Source organism: Cladosporium halotolerans (assembly GCF_011745625.1).
Source record: "Cladosporium halotolerans strain TM138-S3 chromosome Unknown Sca4, whole genome shotgun sequence".
In the NCBI taxonomy this organism is placed as follows: domain Eukaryota; kingdom Fungi; phylum Ascomycota; class Dothideomycetes; order Cladosporiales; family Cladosporiaceae; genus Cladosporium; species Cladosporium halotolerans.
Genome location: NW_027191455.1, coordinates 158,362 through 181,248, shown reverse-complemented (window position 1 = coordinate 181,248; position 22,887 = coordinate 158,362). Strand labels below are relative to the sequence as shown.

The 22,887-nt window shown below is 55.3% G+C and overlaps 8 protein-coding genes across 8 annotated transcripts; 5 read left to right on the top strand and 3 right to left on the bottom strand.

The window, feature by feature from the left end:
- Positions 1-350: 350 nt before the first annotated feature.
- On the top strand, positions 351-4,304 carry WHR41_01519 (uncharacterized protein; the record flags this gene model as incomplete). Its single annotated transcript, XM_069370125.1, has 1 exon — positions 351-4,304. The coding sequence occupies one exon, from the start codon at positions 351-353 to the stop codon at positions 4,302-4,304; it is 3,954 nt and encodes a 1,317-aa protein (XP_069232941.1).
- Positions 4,305-4,626: 322 nt separating this feature from the next.
- Positions 4,627-5,325, bottom strand: WHR41_01518 (uncharacterized protein; the record flags this gene model as incomplete). The annotated part of the gene is made up of 2 exons (XM_069370124.1): positions 4,627-4,751; positions 4,827-5,325. 2 exons carry the CDS (start codon positions 5,323-5,325, stop codon positions 4,627-4,629), a joined length of 624 nt encoding a protein of 207 aa, XP_069232942.1.
- Positions 5,326-5,793: 468 nt separating this feature from the next.
- On the top strand, positions 5,794-7,081 carry WHR41_01517 (uncharacterized protein). The gene is made up of 3 exons (XM_069370123.1): positions 5,794-5,927; positions 6,116-6,283; positions 6,349-7,081. Exons 2-3 carry the CDS (start codon positions 6,120-6,122, stop codon positions 6,935-6,937), a joined length of 753 nt encoding a protein of 250 aa, XP_069232933.1. The 5' UTR covers positions 5,794-5,927; positions 6,116-6,119; the 3' UTR covers positions 6,938-7,081.
- Positions 7,082-8,736: 1,655 nt separating this feature from the next.
- Positions 8,737-10,131, top strand: WHR41_01516 (uncharacterized protein; the record flags this gene model as incomplete). The annotated part of the gene is made up of 1 exon (XM_069370122.1): positions 8,737-10,131. The coding sequence occupies one exon, from the start codon at positions 8,737-8,739 to the stop codon at positions 10,129-10,131; it is 1,395 nt and encodes a 464-aa protein (XP_069232934.1).
- A 987-nt stretch (positions 10,132-11,118) lies between these two features.
- On the bottom strand, positions 11,119-14,049 carry WHR41_01515 (uncharacterized protein; the record flags this gene model as incomplete). The annotated part of the gene is made up of 1 exon (XM_069370121.1): positions 11,119-14,049. One exon carries the CDS (start codon positions 14,047-14,049, stop codon positions 11,119-11,121), a length of 2,931 nt encoding a protein of 976 aa, XP_069232935.1.
- A 2,253-nt stretch (positions 14,050-16,302) lies between these two features.
- On the top strand, positions 16,303-17,844 carry WHR41_01514 (uncharacterized protein; the record flags this gene model as incomplete). The annotated part of the gene is made up of 6 exons (XM_069370120.1): positions 16,303-16,447; positions 16,503-16,716; positions 16,772-16,789; positions 16,847-17,031; positions 17,086-17,287; positions 17,364-17,844. 6 exons carry the CDS (start codon positions 16,303-16,305, stop codon positions 17,842-17,844), a joined length of 1,245 nt encoding a protein of 414 aa, XP_069232936.1.
- Positions 17,845-17,970: 126 nt separating this feature from the next.
- WHR41_01513 (uncharacterized protein) lies at positions 17,971-19,499 on the bottom strand (the record flags this gene model as incomplete). Its single annotated transcript, XM_069370119.1, has 7 exons — positions 17,971-18,513; positions 18,574-18,719; positions 18,776-18,955; positions 19,011-19,094; positions 19,155-19,191; positions 19,251-19,280; positions 19,332-19,499. The coding sequence occupies 7 exons, from the start codon at positions 19,497-19,499 to the stop codon at positions 17,971-17,973; spliced, it is 1,188 nt and encodes a 395-aa protein (XP_069232937.1).
- Positions 19,500-20,706: 1,207 nt separating this feature from the next.
- WHR41_01512 (uncharacterized protein) lies at positions 20,707-22,795 on the top strand. Its single transcript, XM_069370118.1, has 3 exons — positions 20,707-21,106; positions 21,161-22,100; positions 22,206-22,795. Exons 1-3 carry the CDS (start codon positions 20,802-20,804, stop codon positions 22,707-22,709), a joined length of 1,749 nt encoding a protein of 582 aa, XP_069232938.1. The 5' UTR covers positions 20,707-20,801; the 3' UTR covers positions 22,710-22,795.
- Positions 22,796-22,887: the final 92 nt, after the last annotated feature.

The window sequence follows — 22,887 nt, the reverse complement described above, 5'->3', positions numbered from 1 at the left end:
ACAACGTGCATCCAGACGTCAGCAAACGTAAACCTTCACAAGCGCGCGGGTCCCGCTTCGCTTCGCTCTGCACCTCGTGCGAAGCTGTGAGCACTTTCGGCTGTCTGCACGCGCCTTTGGGATTTCAACATTCACCTGCCTCGCACGCGCCCGACCTCAATCTCGCCCCGTGCGCCCACCTCCCGGCTCGCCCGCAGAATTGCAGGGACCTGGAAGTCGTCTCGACCGGCGTGAAACCCGCCATGAAGGCAGCCTTAATCCGGAGCAGCAGCGCGCGCGAAATCTTTCCACGAGCTCGCCGTGGCGGACCTTGAGGTTCACGGCTCGTGGTCTTCTCTTCTGGCGCTCAGATGCCGCACGAACAGTTCTGGAGAAAGCCGCTGGAACTCGCGGCCGCGTTTATTCCTCAACTGAGAAGGTCGGCGGACGCGGACAACGACGCGCACGAAACACATGAGGAACGCAGTGAAGACATGAGCGGCACGGCGGGGGAGCGTGGACCCGCGGCGCCGAACAAACGAAGCAGGGGAGCAGACGAGGATTCTTTACGAGCAACCAAAAAGATGCGGAGGCCTAGTGAGGACGAGTACAGGTTGACTGGGGTTGGAGGTGGGAAGCCCGTGAAGGGCACACCGATCATGATGCCAACAAATCCGGCACAGGAAGACGATGTCGTTTCCCAGCAACACCGAGTCCAGGAGCCCGCGACGAAAAAACGTCTGGGCGGTGCATTCAAGTTCAGCAATACTTTGGGAAACCAGCAATCAGGAAAGGCCAACAACAATGCTTTCAAGCAACCTGCCCGGCAGACGTACGGATCAAAGCAAGCATCAGCTCCGGCACGCAGCCTCCCCTCGAACCAGCATGTCGGTGACTCTTTCAGACAAGATAACTGTAGTGCAAAACGGAGAAAGACTTCTCGTGCCCCACACGCCTCGGCCGCGCCTGAGATTGTGGACCTTGTTTCGGATGGATCTAAGAGCGAAATCCCTCAAGGTCAGGTTAAAGCGGTCAATGGAAAGCCTGTGCAGCAATCTTCCCAGAGCAGCCAGCATTCTGTGACCGAAGTCGGATCCCAGCCATCAAGCCAAATCCCTTGGTTTACCCAAACGGAAACACACAAAGTGAATAGCTACACAGCCCCTCGTCCACACAAGTCGAGACGCCGAGGGTCTAGCGGGCGCAGAACGCCGAGTCAATCCTCGCAGGCACAAGCAGTGCCTGAAGCTGGCTCAGTCTCAATAGCTGGTAGTCAGCAGGAGCTCGCTAGTGTCGAGGATCTCAGCAAATCTTCGCTTCCCTCGAAGCCAATCGAGTTCGATGCCGGCCGACGCAAGACAACTCCACCTCGCATCAATCTGACAGAAGGCTTTGACAACATCAAGACTCAGAAAGAGGCCCGCGATTTGCAGAAGATGAACGAACTCATGTCCAAGAGACTGACGCCCAACTCCAAACAGCAGCAGCTGTCACAACAGGCTGGAAAATTCATTACTGCCAAAATGCAAAGCCAGCAACAGCATCCTGGACCGTTGGCCCCACGACAAAGCGCAGATGGAGACACCCGCATCAAGTTCCGCCGTGACGACGAGACGACACAACAGCAAGCACAGGCTCAACCCCGCAAGCCGTCTGTGGTGGGTAGGATGCAGGGAAGATCACGAGGTTCGACGGTCAGTTTCATGGATGACAGCCCTGACCAACTCGGAGGAGCTACGACTGTTGGTTCTCGGGCGCAACAAGAATCGCCGACCAGACAAGCCGCCCGGGGCGGGGCACGCGAGGAATCTCCGTCGAATTTGCCTCCGACCAGGTTCACGTCAAGGAAGAGTGAGCCGGCTCCAGCACGACGGGCAAGATTTTCAGACAGCGAGGAAGAAAACGATCGCATATCGCTGGCAGCCATCTACAGTAGAGGCTGTGTCCTAGACACCAAAGTAAGGACCGACGAGAAGCAACGTATTGACCTGGTTTGGGAGGAGGACGAAAAGCAGTATCAGGTCCTGATTAACAGCAAGCCTTACAAAATCCACGGTGTGATGGAAGCCATGGTATTCGGCAGCTCTGAAGCCTCCATGTGGCAGCACTGCCACTCTTCGAATAAGGTCATAATCAAGGGCCCGAGTACGAACCGAAGCAACGGCAATATATTGCTTTTGTTTCGAGATGAGCGCGGCAAGAGCGATTGCTACAATCAGCTTCTGAGCGCATGCAACGACACCCTCAAATCTGCACATTTTGACAACGAGCGAATGGAGAGGACGTTCGATCACCTGGCTACGCAGGTGAAAACTGATTCGCTGAAGGCTAAAGCAAAGGCAAGAGATCAACTCGAAACCGCTTTGCGCTATGTTCAAGAAATGCCTACCCGCGCAGAGCGAGAACGAGCGGCAAGCGAGGAGCAGATCCTCTACGAGCAGCCTGACAATGCAGCTGAGCATGGACTGTCGACATTTTCAAACACTCAACGCAAGCCTGAACGTGCATTAAGCCAGGCAACGACATCTCGGTACTTCGCAGATTCCCAGGTCACACGCAAATCGACTCGCCAGTCGAAGCCTGTGAGGGTGAAATCCCCTTCGCCGCCGCCCATCGAGCGATGGACAGAGGTTCACAAACCGACCCCATGGAATCAATCCGTGATGTATCCGCCTACAGGAGCGAAGAGGGTCACCGTCGATTTCCAGGATCTAGAGAGACTGGACGAAGGCGAATTTCTGAACGACAACATTGTCGGTTACGCCTTGCGCCGCATCGAGGAGAACATGGCGCCCGAGCACAAAGACAAGGTGCATTTCTTCAACTCGTACTTCTTCACCTCTTTGACCAACAAAAACGGTCGACGAGCTTTCAACTACGACGCGGTCAAGAAGTGGACGAAGCAAAAGGATTTGATCAACGTCCCTTACATCGTGGTGCCTATCAATGAGAACTTGCATTGGTACGTGGCTATCATATGCAATCTGCCACAGTTGGATCGCAAGCCTGTCGATCTAGGCGTCGGCGATTCCGATGCTGCTGCAACACCGTCCAAGTCACAGCAGACTTCTGCCCGTCAATCCCCCATCAGGGACCCTGAGATTCCAGATTCTCAAGAGGCCAGCAAACCCGACAAGCCCGATGTGGAGCAAATGCGCAACCTTCAGCTCAGCGATGGCGAAACTGCGCAGGCCAAGGGTAGCGAGACCCCCGCTGTTGACGAGGATGGTGAGGCAGCGGACAATGCTCAAGGTTCCCAACAGACCGAAAAGTCCGCACCTCCGCCGCCTGCAGGGTCTGGCAAGAAGTCGAAGAAGCGCGCACCACCTCCTCCTAGGAAATATCCCCTGGATAGACCCACCATCATCACGCTGGATTCCTTTGGTGTGGGGCACCCACCCCAGGTGGGCTTCCTGAAAGATTACGTCTTGGCTGAAGCTAAAGACAAGCGCGGCATGGAAGTGGACCGAGATGCTATCCAAGGGATGAAAGCCGTTGGCATTCCCGAACAGTCGAACTTTTGCGACTGTGGCCTGTATCTGATCGGATACGTCGAAGAGTTCGCAAAGGATCCACAAGCGTTCGTCAACGAAGTGCTCAGTCGCAAGCTGGACCAGAGAGCCGAGTTTCAGTCTTTCAGTCCCTCCACCAAGCGCGACGAGCTCAGGGACGACGTGCTGCGACTGCACCGTGAGCAGAATGCGGAGAGACAGGCGCAGAAGAAAGCCAAGAGGTTGGAGAAGGACAAAGTTGCGGCTGCCGCGAGCTCCACAGCACAGACTTCGGCTACGCCTGCCGCTGCCGCCGGAAGCCAGCCATCACCACCTGGGAGCCAAGTACCCACCGCCCCTCAAAGCAGAGTCGCGTCGCCGGTCAAAGCTCCCTCTACGAAAGCTTCGAGAGCACCCTCTGCGGAGCATGAGGATCGTCAAGTTCCAGTGCCTGATACCACGGCCGAGGCAAGCGGAAAAGCCCAGTCTTGCAAGGATGACGGGTCGCCTGACGACGACCATGACGAGCTATTGGAGTCCAGCGTTCCAAGACCTTTGATCGACCGGATCGGAAGCGAGTCGACGCGGAAACGAAAAGCCTCTGAACAGCCAAATACCTTCGACGAGCCCGCAGCCACAAACGCCGAAGACGATGCAGACGAGATGCTAGATCACGCCGATCGAGAAGAGGCTGAGTACCGAGAAGATATCGCAAGGCGAAATTTTCACAAAGTCCGCTCGCCTGAACTGGATGCCTTAAGCGGGATCTTGGGCGGCGGGCCTCTCCCTGCTGCTCTTTCCAACAGCGATCAAATGCCTGCGACACCTTTATAGTATGAAGGTGATCGCATGGTCGCTGAGAGCAAGCCTTCGTCCTCTGAGCTCTTTTTTACGACGTCTGAAGGGCCTACCCGTCCGTCTTCACCGCCGGCGGGGGAAGCCTCTAGATAATCGACGCACGACAATGGTTGGCAAGACTCTGTCATGGCACTAATTCGGTTAAATCCTATTATACCTGGGAAGCACTCACACATGAGCATCATTAGAGCGAGCACGTACATAATGAGAAAACGAGCATACGTTAACAATGACCTACTTCAGTTCCTTGCTCAATGTCTAGCGTCTATCTCATCTCCCTTTCAACCTTCCCAATCATTTACACTGCATTTCTCACGACCTCGTCTTTCTTGTGCTCTTGAGCGAGCGCGCTCGAGATGAATCCATTTGCGCCCCTGCCACCCGTCCCATCCTGCTTTGCTTCTGCCACAGCTTCGTCCACATCTGTAACACAACAACAGTCAGTACAACCACATTTTCAAACACAGAACCGACATCCCCAATACCGTCAACACTCACCAGCATACTCCCCCTCTCCTCCAGCCCCAACCCAAAACCTCATCTTCTCCCTCTGAAACTCGCCAAAATCCCACTCGCTCGCCTCCAGCCTGCTCTCCCCCGCAATCCACAAATACGTCTCCGCCTCGACCTCCTCGCCCTCCACGTTCCCCTCCCCCTTCTCGTCCCCAACCTCCTTCAGCAGCTTGCACTTCACCTTGCCCCGCTCGTATTCCGAGCCCTCGAAGATGTCCAAGCGCCAGATGTCCGAGTCCGTGAGGCCCGTGACGACAGTGCCCCGCACGGAGCTGTCGGCGTGCGGGATGATGGCCGGGTAATCGGCGTGGCGGACGCGGTGGCGGCGATGGGCGGGGAGGATTGCCGGGTAGGTTTTGAGGTTGTGCGTCGCGTAGATTGGGTTGTCCGGGGCGGTTGAGCCGTGACAGACGCGGTGGAGGACTTGTGGGGCCATGAGGGTGCCGTAGAAGAAGGCGCTGCGGCCTTCTGGGGTAGTTGCCATGTTGAGGAGGATCCTTGGTGGTGTTCTGTGGGTTCAATTTCAGGTCCTTTTGCGAGGCTGTGGATGTTGCGATTGTGGAGGGTTGGGAGAAAGGCTTTTATCTCTATTGAGGTCCAGATTCTTTGGCCTGATTTCAGTGAAGGGGCGAATCGTCTGTTTCAAAATACACAAAGACGCAAAGGACAGATTTGAGTCAGTCGATGATATGCATTATCTCTTAATGACATGTAGTCGCTATAACACCATCGTGCAGATAAGCCCTACGCCACAAGCGAGAGACGAATGCAACGGCCCGCCGTCTTTAGCTGTGAAGATCTCCTGTCTCACCGCGCCACGACAGGGATTTGATTCTGCCGGCTTTCTCCTGAGAATCCAGCCCGTCGGCAACGCGTGTCTAGATCTTGTGCTTTGCATCGTCTCGCCATCCTGACACCAACTTTTGCTGGTCCTGTCTTCCTCGCCTAGACAAAGAATCAACAAATTCGAGCATGCTGCGGTGACGAATAATAAGCTTCAAATCTCATCCGTCGCCAACTCCTCCGCGGGCTTCCGTCCGTCGCAGCGCGAAACGAACCCCTGCTTCCAACGCCCAGATTTTTTAGGTAATTCCATCCTATCTGTTTCCACCCACACGGTAGCTACAAGGCTTGTCGTGTATAGGGCCATGGCGACAGACAAGAGCTCGTACCTCGAACGCCTACCTGCGTGGCGCGACTTCTCGTGGGATCCTGAAGCGCACGTCTTCCTGACGCCCCATTACGGCAATATGCTGACATTCGCATCGATACAGGGCGATGACCTTCGTCAAGTGGGCTGTCACGCATGTGGCACCCGTCTTCATCGTCACTTCTCCGATCACGTCGTACGCAGATCAGATATGGTCGATTAGCAAGAAGCGCTCGAGCGCGGGATTTTCCCTCGACATCCCGCTCATTATGCTCGTGTCTAGCATTCTCAAGTAGGCATTCTTACTACGTTACGAATTAAACATATGATTCCGATGTCGCTAATCTTCAATGATAGGCTCTTCTACTGGTTCGGCGCTCGCTTCGACACGCCCCTTCTAATCCAAGCCGGCATCATGGTCTTCGTCCAACTGCTCCTCCTGCACGTCGCCCTACTGCACCGCCCATCTCCGCAGCAAAGCATGAGCAAGCCCTTCTCCGAGGGTTCAGGCTCCAGCAGCGCCAGCAGACCCTACGACTTCTGGCAATGGCGCTCGCGCCGCCCCTACTGGCACTTCCTGGCGTACTTCACGGCCGCGCTCGCCGTGCTCCAGTTCCTCCTCGGCTCCAGCAGCGCCTCCTACACAGCCGTGCAGGGCTACATCGCGCTGGGCGTGGAAGCCGTGCTGCCGCTGCCGCAGATCCTGGAGAACGCGCGCAGCCGCAGCTGCAAGGGCTTCCGGGTCAGCGTGCTGGTCAACTGGGTCGTGGGCGACGTCTTCAAGATGACGTACTTCTTCCTCAGCGAGGGCGGCGTGCCCTGGGCCTTCAAGCTGTGCGGCCTGTTCCAGGCTTGCTGCGACTTCTACCTCGGCGCGCAGTATCTGATGTACGGGGAGGGGGAGGATGCGGGCATTTTGGCGGAGAAGGATGCAAGGATCGCGTAGGTGGGGCTCTTGGGAGTTGGAGTATGTGTAGTTGTCTGTGCATGTTGGCAGAAATGGCGATCTAGATTACTACATGCTTAATTAGGATGCATTGTTCGGGCCATCTTGCACGAGTCCCTTGGTACATCTCGCCCTGTTCCGAATAGTACACTGGGGTTATCAGGAGACCATCTGGATTGAGACGAGAATTTTTTTATGCGAAGGTGTGAAGCTTGGACTTTTTGTGTGAGATATCAGTGGTATGGCGCGGCACGAAAGTCACACTCGTCGTCTTGGCGCTTTGCATAAGATGTTCACATGCTACCTGGTCGTCGCAATGGCCACTCTGAGGTCTTTTCAACCGTTGTAAAGCGACGGATGCCGGCTGGGCTGGGAACGACTGCATCTCGTTGTGGAGGGGTAGCAGCGTCGCCTTTGAAAAGGCGCTAGTAGCGGCATAATGCTTGTATGGAAGATGGAAGCATCCGTATGCGATCAAATCGTCTTTTTGAAGCTCGTGATACAGTCTCTTTGATTTCTTTGATGAAAGAGAATTTATTTGATGGCTACCACGCCGGCAATGACGACCGAGCTGGATATAACTCAGCATGAGGCTGAGCATCAACGTGGAAGCTGGAGACTTCCAACATGGCACATTGCTCTTCCATCGGAAATTGAGGTTTCATGTCGACTGACGAGCATTGGAATCGAGATCACAGGTGGGGATTAATGCCGCATTGTGGATCTTTTCGAGCAGGCCCAACGAGCTGCGAGCAGCGACTGTGTAGTCATGCGGACTGTGCTTGCTGTGGTTGATCGCATTCGAAAGCCAACCGCGCTGTCGGTAAGTCGAGGTCGGCCTTTCCCTGGCGAGGTGAAGTCAGTGACTGCCCGCAATTAGCTTTCAATGCAAGTGTGGGCAAGTACCATAGGATGAGAGATCTTAGCATTCATCGCCGCACCGTGTTGAGGAGGGGAGCTATCACACACATCGCATCCTTGACATATTTAGCCTGGTGTCGCTGCTATCCCTGGTGGCCCAGAGGGCAGAACGCACACTACCGACCGACAGTACAGAACGATGGCGCCCCTTCTGCCACGGCCCTCGCCTGAGAGACAAGAACCAGCGAACGTACCAATGCCAATGGATCACCAGATGCAGGCTCCGAACGCCGGCGAAGGTATGGGTTACGATAATTGGCAGGAAGATTGGATGAGAGCAGAAATGGCGTTCAATCAGACCGCAGACATCGCTGCTGCACACAGTATGACCGCTCTGAATGGCACATGGGGCGGCATGGCGCAGGCCTTCCAGAACCCGTTCGCCATGGCTTATGATATTGGACCGACAGGTAAGTGCCTCTCCGGAGCGCGCGAAAGGTAGAGGATGGCTGACATGGTGGCTGTCCAGGCGACGCCAATCAGGCATTCGATATGCAGCAATGCGACTTCGAGGCGACGTCGCCCATGTCGGCGCCGCAGCCGCGTCGATTCACGACAGGAGTCCTGCGGCAGTACGATCAAGCGCTGTGTAAGTCACATGATGTTCATCGTCCACCTCTCGAGACTTGACCGCGTTCGTCAACAAAATCCTCGACGCACAGGCCCTCCATCCTGCTGCGCTCGTCCGACCCCACTCCACTCCCCTCGGGTGCCAAGGCGCAAGCCTCTGCACACCCGACATCGGCCGAGGCGTCACGCAGGGCTCGTGCAGCGCAGGCATCTTCCCACCCACTGATGTCCACGCACGAATCTAATCTGATCATCTCGCGTGCAACATCTACTCCTCTCCCATCCAGCCCGCGGCCTACTGATGCACCATGGCCACGGCCACTCTCACCATCTCACCAGCCTCTCCCGCTGACATCAAGCCTGCAGTCCCGCACCTCACCGCCAGGGACAGCGTGCGCCCGTCCATCGAGCACGACGGTCGCCAGCCGCTCCAGTACGGCAACACCGGCCCCGGACAGCCGGACTACGGCCACAGGTCGTCTGAGGACAATGCTGCACAGTACACCTCGCCGCCGAACAACAAGGTGGCCCTCCCTCCTCTGAGCCAGCAGCAGCCGCTGCCTCCCCAGCCCGCATCGCTCGCGCCCGCAATGGGTCCGCTCAGCAGTCAGGTCATCGTCCCGGCGAGGCCCAAGCCAGGCCGCAAGCCGCTGCCCCAGGAAGATGCCGTCGACAGGCGCAGAGTACAGAATCGTATGGCCCAAAGGAACTTCCGGGACAAGCGTGCACAGAGGGTCTCCGAGCTCACCGTCGACAACGACCGCCTCCGCCGAGAGATGGAAGCTATGACCCGGAAGCACGAAAACCAGCTCGAGAATCAACGCCAGGAGTACAACAGCCTCAAGCGTAAGGTCAGCGATCTTGAAAAGGATCTGGATGCTGCTGTCAAGCGTGCTGAAGACGCTGAAAATAAACTTCACTCCGTCGACTCGCTCAAGCGCTTCAAGGAAGCTGGCTTCCCCAATCCAGTCCTGCAAACCACCACCACGAGCGCCGCTCTTCCTTCGATAGCTACCAATTGGCGTGGGCCTGCCAGCAGTTACACCCAATCTGACAACCCCAGCATAATGACGCCACCAGACGAAGGCTGGCCCGAGACCGACATGACCAACTTCTGGACCTCCCGCAACGCCGATCGCAACCAGCCCAAGCCCAACGAAGACAACAACGCCCAGTGGCTCGGCTCCGGCATGGATATCGACCGCGACGACAACGACGGCTGCGGCTTCTGTACCGACGAGAGCAACTGCAGCTGCCTGCAAAGCAAGAAAGCCGAGCCCGTCGCCATCGCCCCCGGCGGCTGCGACGCCTGCATCCGCGACCCCGCCCGCGCCGAAGCGTGCAGAGCCCTCGCGGCCAAGACAGAGTTCAGCCCGCTGCCCACGGGCGGCAGCGAGCAGCGCAACGACTCCATGGCCCCGCCGCCGCCGCCGTCCGGCTCGACGCGCCTGATGTCCTGCTCCAAGTTCATCGACCGCGTCGAGACTCAGGGCCCGGGCCTGCGCGTGCCGTCCATCTCCGAGCTCTTCGGCGGCCTCGCCAGGCAGACAATCCACTCGTATCCGTCCAGCTCAGGCGCCGGAGCCGGCTACGACGTCAACGAGCAGGAGGCCGCGCAGGTGCTGCAGAGCATGTCGCGGCGTCCCTCCTCCGCGCGGTTGCAGGGGCGGGATGCGGCTCCGGCGCAGGCGCAGGCTCCTTAGTCAATTGACAGTCTCACGATCTCGACTAGAACGGCGGGTCGTCTGCGAGGCAAGGAATGGGAAAACTGGCTGTATCCTTTGTGGCTTTTACGATTTACGCTTTTTCTTGCTGTTATTTCCACGTGCGCGCGCGCGCGCGTGCGGCGTCCTCGCGGTGTAGATAACCTAGCGGGACGACGTCCCGACGGAGGAGGCTGTCTCTCTACCGATTAAGCGTTTTTTGCGCTTTTGGGCGTTCGGATTAATGTTTCATCTGTAGAAGAACTACGACGCGAGTCGCTGCCAAAACTCTAAAGTAGAGAAAAAAAAAGAATCAATTCAACTATTACAAATAATTGTTTGTACGATATCACGAGCTCCGTGCTATGACTTCAAGAGAATCGTAGGCATATGGGATTGAGAGCGAAATCACAACCGACAACGGCACGACTTGAGACGACGCGAGCGAATTGATGTTAAAATTGCATACAATAGAGAAACGAGACTGGGATATCATTGAAATGCAATTACGCCATCCACCCACTCGGGTCCTCAAAGATCAATGTTCCCCAAACCCAATCACTACAATGCTCAAGCAGGACTAGCCAGTACGACGTCTGACCGCCGTGGTTTGTTCGGAAAAGCGCAAAGCCGTGTCTGCTCGTCTTCTGCGGAAAACCAGTCTCCCTCATTTGGGACACTAAAAGACTGGCGACGAAGTGCTTGCGCGGAGAGCGTGGAAGCTCGTTTTCCCATGCTCGCGATTCCTCGCGGAGACTAATAGGCAGCTCTTGCTTTCCATGTAATCCGGCTTGCCGCGCCGACATCGCTTTCCTCGTGAGCAAGGATACGCCGACTGAAATCGCACGGTGATTACGTCGCTGGTCGCCGGAAGCGGAAACCCGCGAAGCTGCTCGGTCGGGCCAACGATCGGCTCGCTGTCAATTACCCAGCAAGCGCTAGCTCCATCGTGAACAGCCCTGCAGGGCTTCCGCTGCCAGCGCCCTCTCACGTCCGCGAAGCCTTGCGCAGCCCTTCCATCATGTTGATCAGGTTGTCGACGAGCGGCGGGCTGCGCGCTTCGGCGTGGTTGCGCCGCATAGCCGCGACGACGGCGATGACGACCTCGTCCGGGTTGCTGACGAGAGCGGGTGCGTCGCCGGCGGAGCTGGCGCCGTCGGGCAGCGGCAGGCTGCGGATGGCGGCGTTGCCCTTGCCGTTGATGATCCAGCGCTGGGCGCCGGTGTCGTCGGGCCCGTCGAGCCAGGCGGTGATGTTGTGGCTGCTGAGGGGGCTGGGCTCGGAGGCCCGCGTGATGATGCCGTAGGCCCAGAAGGCGAGCGAGGCCTGGTAGACGGCGATGGCGGCGAAGTCGCAGATCAGGCCGGAGCGGAGGTTGCGGGCGGAGCGGATCACTTGGCCGGCGTGCCAGAGGGCTTGGCGGGAGGTCGCGGTTTTTGTCCATTGGACGAGCGAGGGGTAGACGCGGCGCGCTTCTTCCTCGCCTTCGACGCCGGCGAAGAGGTGAACGTCGTCGAGGGAGAGGTGGAGGTGCATGAGTAGCAGTTCGAGGATGAGCGTTACTTTCGCGTCTTCCACGCTGGAGATCCTGAAGCATTGGAGCAGTTTTGTGAGCTCGGAGTGGCGAGAACTCATCAGAAGGTTGCCATTGCACCACTGGCTTGAACGTTCCTTCATTGAGGACTCCAGCTGGCGATACTCCCAGATCATGCGCCAAGCAGCACCGAGCACTGCCATGCTCGCTTGACGGCCATCGACGAAGATATCCTTAGTAGCAAGAATGTCGAGATCCTGAATGCAGTCAACAAGAGAGGGTTGCCGGTCGTGCCGTGGAGCAGAACTCTTCATGTAAGTAGCCTTCCACTGCTCAGCAGATCCTGCGTGCCACAGAGCCTCCGACTCCGGCAGTGGTAAGTAAAGCTCCGCGTAGGAAATTAACGGGCTTGATAGCAAGGAGGCAGACGCTTCTAGATCGTGACGGAAGAGGTGGAGCGCAAAGCGTTTCCGCGATTCTTGCCTAGCCCACATTCGCCACTTCTTTGCGAGCACCTCTCCCGTGTCTTCGGCGTAAGGCACGATGCGCTCGTAAGTGCCTCGCCTGAATAGACCTCCTCTCCTCGCCATGGTGACCAGCACCTGTTGGAACCCTTCTGCAAGCTCCATCTTGCGGCTGTCTCCACTCCACAAGCCGATCTTGAGTTGTAATAGCGAAGCCTGCATGATTTGCAGGTCTCGCATCAGACTGTTGTCTTCTTCCACTTGCACCTGCACGGCAGTACGAATGGCCTCTTGGATCGCATAGCCTACTTTACGAATAGCAGTGTCGGGAGTAAGAACCGCTCCGGCGGCTATGATTGCAGCCAGAACTTCGGGCCTAGCCTGACCAGCCAGTAATGTTTGGGCATGAATCCAATGCTTGGCGTGGGATCCTGGTGAAGTCAGAGAGAATTGGAAGAGGCTGTCCAGCAGACTAATCGACGGGAAGCAGGCCACAGAGCGCGGAATGTTGTTCGGTTTACATGTGCTCAAGATCATTGCCAGGATCTTGTCACGCGATGTTTGCGACAAAGGCTCACAGTTTACTCTCCGGTCAATGTCCAGACTAGTAGGCGTCGGTAATGACAAGTTCGTTTGTTCAGCGGAGCCTGAATCTTTGGCTAGCGGTCGGAAACGCCAAACAGTCTGTTTAGGCAGCGCACCTGTATCCAGTGGAGGGAGAGGCGCTGACGTAAAACTGGGCATTATATCCGAACCCGTGGTTGGAAATCCAATGCTAGGCGTCCGAAGGTCGAAAGGATTTGCGTTATTGTAAGTATCCATGAAAGTCAAATCCAATTCGTTGAGCTCCATGTTAGTATCGACACCAAAGTCGAAAAGCTCCCGGGGCGTCCATGGTCCTGCTTGGTAGTCGCCGAAGAATTGCATTTGTTGTTGCTGGTGCTGTGTGGTTGGCGGCATCATCTTGTCACGCAGATAATCAAACATGGTGTTGTCAGGCGTTTGTGGCGGCATAATACCACCTCCCATGCTCATGGGAGGTAGCTGCTGATGTTGTTGATGGTGTTGTTGCTGCTGCTGGTTCTGATGTTCGGTCATCTCGTTGAATTGCATGGCAGGTAGATGCGCGGGTGCCTGTGTATGAATGGAGGCAATCGATGCATTTCGATGAGCTTGCGGTCGTGCTTGCTGCTGCATGTGAGGCATCTGCTGCATTTGGTGCATCTGAGGCATGGGTGGCGTGTGCTGTTGCAAATTCTGAATTGCCAGACCGTTTCCGAATGGTTGCTGCTGCTGCTGAAATTGCTGCTGTTGTTGCTGAACCGCCTGTTGCGGTGATTGAATGTCTTGCTGTGATTGCTGCTGGGCTTGGTCCATGCTGCCAGGCGAGAAGGTCGCGGAGTAGTTGCACTGGATGCCCTTCTTGTTGCAACGCTTGCATGGCTTCTCCTCCTCGCACTTCAAGTGCAACCCAGCACATGCTTCGCAGGCTTGGGAGACTCGACTATGCTGGATGATGGCCGGCTTGGATTGAGGGTCGTCCTTCGAGTGGCCGAGGGTGTGGCGTTTGAGCAAATCGGCGCGCGCAAACGCCTTGGAGCAGACCTGGCATTGGTAGGGCTTTTCCTGGGTGTGCATGCGCACGTGGCGACTCAAGTGATCGAGGCGGGCATAGCTCTTGGAGCACTTGCCACACGTGTACAGCCGGGTGGCGGCGGTGGGTTGCGCGCCGGCGGTCGCCTGGGGTTCTTGTTGCTGGGCAGAGGCGCCGTCGTCGGCCGCAGGCGCAGGGGCAGCAGTGTTCGCAGTGGTGGTAGCAGCAGTCGCGGTGTCGTTGTCTGAGCGCGCACGCTTGGGCGCAGGCTCGCCGTTGGCCTCGTGGGCGGTGGCCGAGGATGGACGCGCGCGAGTGTCGTCCATGGCTGGGGCAGGCGATCGCTCGCTCGCTCGCTCCCGGACGGCTGCCGAGCCAATACTCCAGTAGGGGTCAGGATTACTCGCGTGGGCGCTGCCTTTGCCTGCTCCGCCAACCGTCAAAGCACGCGTACAGCACGGGGAATTGGAGAGAGCAGGTGGAGGGAACCTCACGACGCCCGCTGCAGCTGGCGCTGCTGCGCGCGGTGGAGCCGAGGCGGCTTTTGAGCTGCCCGCGCCGTGAAAGGATCTTCGCCCCGCCGAGAGAGCCGCCGAACGCCTCGCTGCCGCCACCAACCTTGAACCGTTTGTGCCTCGGATGAACGAGAGTATGTATGTGTGCATGTCTTTACAACCAATGATGACATCGCCATAACCGACGGGTTCTAGGTGAAGGAGCTCAGCTCATGACCGAACTGTCTAGGCGTAGCGCTCAAGACCAGTGGAATGTCAATCCCGAGAAGCATGAAGACATGCGCGCACTCGTTCATCGCTCACTGCAGAATACGATCTAATGGGCCTGTACACGCAGAGACTCTCTTCCAAAACTCAAGTGAGTCAAATACTATCGAATTTCTACTTCTATGTGACGACTGCCTCGTGGAGAACTCCAGCGGAAAGGTTGATGTTGTGATAACCCTGACCATCATATTGATTCTTTAGGGTTAGGGTTGGGGTAACGGAAACGAAGCCTGGCGGCTTTGGACGTACTATGTATGCCTCAGTACGCTGCTCCAACGCTGAAGCCAGCGTGAATCATTTGAACTCGTCTTCGTGCGGTCTTCTTACTCGTCTCATCCTGAATCAACCAAGCCTTAAAGTACCGTAGCCGCCGTTGTGGCCATACCGGCCGAGATGAAAAGGGTGACGGCATGGTAGTAGTTGCTAAGGCGCAAGGTGCTTATTGACCTAGCGCGTGGCGATTAGCTTCTGCCAGCAAGATCATCTCCACACGCGAGTCAACATCCCTGCATGATGAAGCGACAATACGCACAAGGCACTCTTCTCCTGCGAGCGGGTCGTGTGTCTAGACCCACGACAACGTTCGTTGTTCCAAGAACGCAAAGTAAATGGCAGTATACCAGTCAGACCAAACTCCCGGAAAAACTGTGGTCGTCTGTGGCGTCGTCGTCGTGATCAGGCCAACAGGCTGGCCACGGACAAAAGTCGGGACACGGGACAGACTCCGCAGAAACACAGATGTGTTCCCAGCTTCCGACTTCAGATTCCCTTCAAGGGAATAGACAAGCATGACTGGACACTTCGCTTTGGAGAACACTCAGGCTGTGTGTGCAATCACACTGAGGTCATGCAAAATGATGTACATCAGCACCCATTCGCGCATAGCGAAGGACGACGACGACGCCTGCCTCGCTTGCTCAGTCCAACGTTGAGATGTCCGCTTCTTCACGCTAGCGTTTCGACGTTAGAACGACCGTTTGCTGGCGCTCATGGCGTGAAACGTAGCGACACAACGATCTAAAAGAAACTCCTAAGCTCCGTCAAGGTATTGATCAGCTCAGTCGAATATAGCTGAATGTAGCCGATGAAAGTGACTGGCTGCGCCTAAATCCGATAGTCTCATCGCCGCATCCTTGACAGCGAGAATTGGCCGTCGTGACAGAGTGTCAGCCGTCTGTCTGGAGTCAAGGATTCCCACAATTCCCCTGAAACATGCGCGACCCACCAATCTGGTCATTGCAGCAGAGCCACCGGTTGCACCCGGAGGTGGTACTGGAGCGTCGACCGCATGATCGCCAAACAGCGTGGATCACGATGCGGATCAGTGCACACACCAAGGTACACACTTGACAAACGTTCACGCATCGTTTTCTACGCAAATTTGGAACTAGTTTCCTTACGGAGAAGTGTAATCTTCGGGTTGCGATGCTTACACACAAACCGTACTCATCTGCCGGATCCATGAAATGACAACGGTCAAGCCATTTACATCAGCTCTTTCGGCGACTATGTCGCCGCTCGGGAGAGCGAGCTTGCGCAGGACGGATTTAAAACAAATGACTCCACCGGCCCTTAGCTTGCTTCCCCTTGCGAAGATACTCTCTTTGCTTATTGAAATGCATCTCTGCCGCAGGACGGCCAGATCACGCATTCTTTCGAACTCTCGTTTGCTCTATTGCCCCCAGACGAGTCCCCTCGGACCGTTCAGATGACGGACTGAGATGTTTCTCTATTGACCGACACTAGCTGGAGCGTCGATCGTTTACCGCGACTGGGCGAAGCGCAACACTTGCGACGATGAGCTATAGCATTCCTCAGAATGAAGCCATGCCTATGGAAGCCGTCGTCGTCGCCATCCCTGTACTGGTCTGGTCGATCGTGTGTCTGGGTCTGTGTATTCTTGTCGTCCTGATGCAACACTATCACAGTGAACGATGGTCTTGTGCGGCTCCACCTGACCTAACTCTATCTTAGGGCACCGCTAACTTTGATCACAGATGTCGGTCTCATGGCGATATCTGTCACATTATCGTCTCTTGCCAACATTTGCCAGCAATTTTGGTACATTTTCCATTGGCGACATGACAGGACTTCTGAATACGAGCAAGCGAGAAACGGACTTATGACTCCAAATCTCGTTGTTGGACCCCTGACACTGGGTCCAAGTCTGATCTTGTTTTGGATCCAAACATATCTCCACAACGTGACCGCGTAAGTTTCTGGCTCATCATTATAGACGTCAAGCAAACACTGACTGTCTAGACAGGCTTCTGACATGTTGCTGGTAAGAATCGCTGAAGACTTTGCAGACATTAAGCTGGTTGTTGACGCCGTCATCTAGGATTATTGCGCTTGTGAGAGGTGTATACAACTGCAAACCTCTAGAGTTGATGCGCAAGCATGATGCATTGCAGTTGGCGTCTAAAATTTGCAGTTTCTTACTGCCAGTCATCTGCGTGTCTGTTCCTTTCGCGCCTATCTTCGACAACAAGCCTACGACATCCCTCATGGTAGTCTCATTCCCGAGTATGTTCCAAATCCCACTTCTCTTCCCATCTCTCAGCTGACAAAAGCCCACAGTGCTCATAGTCTGGGCAGTCGGTAGTGGTTGCGTGATCTCCATATTGATCAAATATGTCCGTGGCCTTCACAGCTTCTCGAACATAGCGAACGCCAAATCCGTCGACATCTCGCTCAACACGTCGGACGGAAAGAGTGCTCCGAAGCCTTCCACCGATAAGTGGCTCCTGATGCGCTTCTTCGTTCTCTTCGTAGCCCTAAGGTGAGCCTCTGACCCTCCTCATCTCGCACCTGCACGTCCCCAACCATCTTTGACTGACTTTCCGATCCCGACGCAGTGCATACGAGATCCTGACCTTCAACGAAGCCTCAACCCGCGCTTCCGCCTGCGCCAACATAGCCTCGCGCGGCCATCCCGACTACTCGATCGCAAGCACCATAAGCAGCGTCCTCTCATTCATCCCAGGCACGACGGCCGGCATCGTCATGTTCCTGGTCTTCGGCACCACCGCGCCCTTTCGGAAGGTCTACATGGAAAGCATGCGCGAATGTTGTGCTTGCGGAAGCACGAACAAAAGAAGCGCGGGAACCTCCGGCGGCCTGGAAGATGGCAGGGGCTGGAGCACGCTGGCGTCTCCGGCCGGCCGGGTACCGACGTATCACGCCCGGGTCGAGGCTGCTGGTAACTTTTTGGGGAATGCGCGTCCTGCGGATAAGGGCAAGGGGAATGGCTTGGTGCAGGAGTTTGAGCTCCAGCGATCCCCGGCCAAACTGGAACAGCCCTGGCGGACGCTGGGCATCACGCCCGTTGAGCGATGAATCTTTGCTTGTGGCTTTGACAGCCTTCTATTTCTCTCGATCCCTTGCTTTGAATACGAAACATTCTTATTATCCTTGGTTTTCCCCTCACAAAAGGCAGGCAGTCCCTTCGGCACTTTCACTTTATCACTGCTTTTGCACAGAAGCTTCGTCGCCATACTGAACGCTCACTTCATGGCTGACGGTGATCTGCCGATTGTCCAGCCGACTGCTTGCTGACGACAATTCATCATCAATCGTCGCATCCGCCCTCACGCGCGCTGAAGCTCTCCTCTGTTGGCCAAGCGGGCCCCTCCCACCATCCCAAAGCTCAATCTCGTCTTCCTCCACGACTTTGTCGGCCGTTTCACGCACGGACGCAAACATACCCTTCTTGCCGGAATCATGGGTATAGGAAGCCGTCTTAACTTTCGTGTGGGCGTTGTTACTCTGCTGGTGGAGCGAACCCTTCCCATTGCTGGAGGAGGCTATTTTGCGGCCTACGCTGCGGAGCAGCGGACGGAATGTTGGGATGCATGCGATGATGACGCCAAGGTTGATCTCGACGATCGACCATTCGATGATAGCTTGAGACTCGGTGTAAGTGGCGAGGTCGGCTATGGTTTGGATGCGGATCGCTTGTACGATTGTCACGAAGAATCCGAGGCTGTAGAGGAGGACGAGAGCGACCTGCGATGGTCGTTAGTCTTTTGTAGTAGCACGGTGTGAATCGGGGCTTGCCAGACTGACTTTGCTGCGTCTATTGAGATTTAGGCGTCTCAAGATGGGAAAGGGCATGACGATGATCAGGACATCCCAAGCGAGGCTAATGCCGCCTAGGGCAAAGTACATCGATAGTGTGTCAATACAAGTCCCTTCGATGCTGCTGTCCCATTCTGCGATGGATTTTGTCAGCAACACTGTCGTTCTTCAATGGCTTTTGTGGACTCACGCATTGCTATAGGAGAGCATGACGCTGCGTGAAGTACCGTGAATACCAGCTGGCTGATCGTGACGAGGGCAATGCTAATGTAGAGGGATCTTGCGTAAGTACGATTGAAACCTGCTACGCGCAGATATGAAGCCAACAATGAGACTTTGAACCCCAGTATTGCCAGGCAGTATTGAGGGCCTGAACATCATCAGTATATCTGGAATGAGCTCAATGGCACAGAGAGATCGCTCACCACCAGTGTATTGTACCAAAGAGTACCGTACGACATTCGCTTCAGGAAAATCCTTGCTACTGAGCCCAAGTCCCCATCTGGTCTCTAGAGCATTGCCAGCGTCAGCATCGTAGTCCTCGCGATCACCCGTCTCAATTCACTTACGATACACGGAAGTCGCACTGTAGCCAACTCCCAGAAGCTGCATGCTTTATTAGCTGACCATCTTCACTATGTTGTGCCCTATGCGGTGAAACTGACCGCACTAACTGTGATGGCGATGTCATCATACTGCGTTACTGTCAGCCAAATATCTTGCATCATTACAAGGGGGCGACTAACACCTATGGCTCCGCTTGTTCGCGATCTGACTCCAAGCCGCAGGGCAACAAGCAAGCATGCGAGTGCCGAAAACGTCAGGGCTAGTGCAATGACCCGGCTAGCTTCAGTGCTGTCTGGAATTCCTTTGAGGTTGTAGATCCAACCTTGGGTGAATCTTGGATGAGGCATGAGGAAGCATTGGGCAATCAAGACGCGATTGACCACAATGAGAGGCAAAGAAAAGAAGTATCTTGCGGTCTCAATCTTGATACCATCGGGACCCCTTGAAGCAAGTTGCCAAGCGCAGATGATTGCGGCGTAAGCATTACTGGCGATTCTGAAGAGCGTGCGTGCCAATGAGCGGGATTTATTCATAGACCCTTGATGCTGCAGCCCGGACAATACTCCTTTGACAGATTCAGACACCTCGCTATCTATATTTGGAGGGAGCCAACTCTAGAGTCCGCTCCGGACCAACCGCCACTTCGCAAGGCTCTCGAAGGGAATGCTCGTCGCCGTTGCTTGAGAGGTGTATTGAACTGTCCTTAGGATCATGGATGGCTTCAAGGCCCATCTCACATGGTGCTCGACTTCCATTCCGAGAGTCTCGGGTCTGGTATGCCTAGATTGGTCAGAGACCGGGAGGATTAATGGAGGCATCGTGATGAGCGTGGTGGTAGCGGAACCTCATTGCTCCAAGGATCGAACTATGGTGCCGACCCGGCATGGCGACATGGGTTCGGAATGCACAGCTCCTCCACATTATACTCTTCCTGGAGCTAAAGAAGTGCGGGTACTCTGCGACATGCCTGTCAATGGCTGCTCGCTTGGCTAAAACGCGTAGGTTTTTGTATGCAACTCCGCCGCCTCACTCCGCGCTCGACGTTTCGAAGAACTCGAACAATGACAGCACTTGAACCAGCAGACGACCGGACGACGATCAGTGTTGAGTTTGGCGATACATCCAATCAAATACACTGGAGTCGGGTGATGTCGCTTCGCTGCATGCTCCAGTCAAAAAGCCAGCCCAAACGGAAGACTCGTCAGCGGGGCGTCCCGCCTGCGAGGTCACTTCACGAAGGATCAAGCCATCGTCCGGCTCCACTCCCCGCTTTCGCTACGGTATACGTCCTTTCGCTGATAGTTCGAAGCGAGAGAGGAGAAGTTCATCATGACTCGCGATCTAGTGTGTGCCTGCATTCGCCACGCGACAAGACGCCTATGCATCCTTCAGTGCACAGATGACTCGGAGTCGTTGCCTCAAGAGGCAGGTGAGGCTCCGCCCCTCGACCTAGAGATAGATGAGTTTCGATCAAGTGCCCTGTGGGTTGGCTAGAGCATCGCCCCAACAAACAAAGTCCTAGCTGCGAGCCTTTTGCATGATACGAATTTGTTGGGGTTTGTACTTTACATCACAAGTCGCGTGCTTTGTTCTTTCTGGCGTTGATTCAACCTGTTTTCGATTCCTTTGGAAATTCATCATTGGCAGCTATGTTAGCGAAGCACGCTTACTTGCTGCTAGCGTCAACAGCATCAGCCTTTTCAGCACCGACTTCGTCCAATGCGTCCGACAACGCTGGCTGCAGGTACATGCCCGGCGATTCTGGCTGGCCATCAACGCAGACCTGGACCTCCTTGAATCAAACCGTGGGCGGAAGATTGATCGCCACAGTCCCGCTCGCTGCGCCCTGCCATGATTCTACTACCCCCAAAGATGGCCTTCACGAGGACTGGCCAACATACGATGCGGAGAAATGTTCTTCTCTACAAAGTCGTTGGCTAGAGCCCGAGTTGCAGTGAGTCCTGTCTGTAGTTCCCAGAAGTACGAACGATGCTGACTTCGAGAACAGCGACGCTGATCCAGCGTCAATCATGGCGCCATACTTCGCCAACCAGAGTTGTGATCCGTTTCAGCCTCGATCGGGGCAATGCGTAATCGGAACGTATTCTCAGTATACGATCAACGTCACTAGTTCTTCAGACGTAGCAGCCGGTCTCAAGTTCGCTGAAGACCACAACGTCCGTTTGGTAATCCACAACACCGGCCACGATTTCGCTGGAAAGAGCTCAGGCGCTGGCTCTCTGTCGCTATGGACCCACAATCTGAAGAACATTGAATTCTTCGATTGGTCTGATGAATACTATACCGGTAAAGCCATCAAAATGGGAGCCGGGGTCCAAGGATTCGAAGCAAACGCCGCTGCATACGACGAAGGACTACAAATTGTTTCCGGTGAATGCCCTACCGTAGGCCTCGCCGGTGGCTATACTCAAGGTGGAGGCCACTCAGCTCTCAGCTCTCGCTATGGGATGGCTGCCGACCAAGCTCTCGAATACGAAGTCGTTGTGGCTTCAGGTGAAACTCTCACAGCGAGCCGCCACGAGAACAGCGATCTCTACTGGGCGCTCTCCGGTGGAGGAGGTGGCACATACGGCGTCGTTCTCAGTCTCACGTCCAAGGCACACCCTGACGTCCCCACTTCTGGAGCCAACCTGACATTCACGAGCGAGGGTCTGGACATGGATGTCTACTACGACTTGATTTCAACTTTCACTTCTTCTCTGCCGGCCTCCGCGGATGCCGGGGTCATGAGTGTTTTCTACTTCACTTCCGAGAGCTTTATGATTGCGCCTTTGACTGGGCCCGACGTTACCGCAGATCAATTGAGAGAGTTTCTGGCCCCGCTCACCGATGGGCTCGAAGCGAAGAATGTCACATACACCAGTAACTTCGAGGATTTCGGCAGCTATGTTGAGTTTTATGAAGCCATGTTTGCTCCGATCCCTGTGGTAAGTCCTCTTTGTTAAGCTCTCCAACGTACATTCTATCCGAGAAGGGTCAACCCCTCTCCTGAGCGACTTCCATCGTTCCACCGCTCACTTTGAATCTCACAGGGAGTCACATTGTATGGTGGCGCTTTTATTCCAAGAGATGTCTCTGTCGCCAACGCAGACGGTTTGATCTCTGCGTTTCGAGACGTCAATGAGATGGGTGCACAAGTCGTTGGCGTAGGTTTGAACGCGTCTCTCGCTACCGCAGGCTTTCACGACAACTCCGTCAACTCAGTAAACGCAGGGTGGCGCGACGCTATTATTGCCGCTGCGATCACAGTCCCGTGGTCGTTCAAGGCTCCTTGGCAAGATATGCTGGACTCACAAAACCTGCTGACTGAAAGCGTTATGCCGCGTTTGAAGCAGATACTGCCTGACGGCGGTCATGCTTACATGAACGAAGGCGACTTTCAAGATCCGGATTGGAAACGCGTTTTCTACGGTGATAACTATGAAAGGCTTGAACAGATCAAGGACAAGTACGATCCTCATCACTTGTTCTATGCTTTGACGGCTGTCGGTTCCGACTATTGGACTGTGCATTCCGATGGACGCCTCTGTACATGATGATGAGAGATATGGGAATGGCAAGCGCGGCTCCAACAACGTTCGTTACACATACAATAGTATTTCAACGAGAAGATTCACGCAAACTTATCCACCCCTTGGACCTAAGTTGCGCAATGTAGCACAATTAGATCAAAGGATGCAGGATTCTCGTCTTAGGGTGACGACAACGGGACCA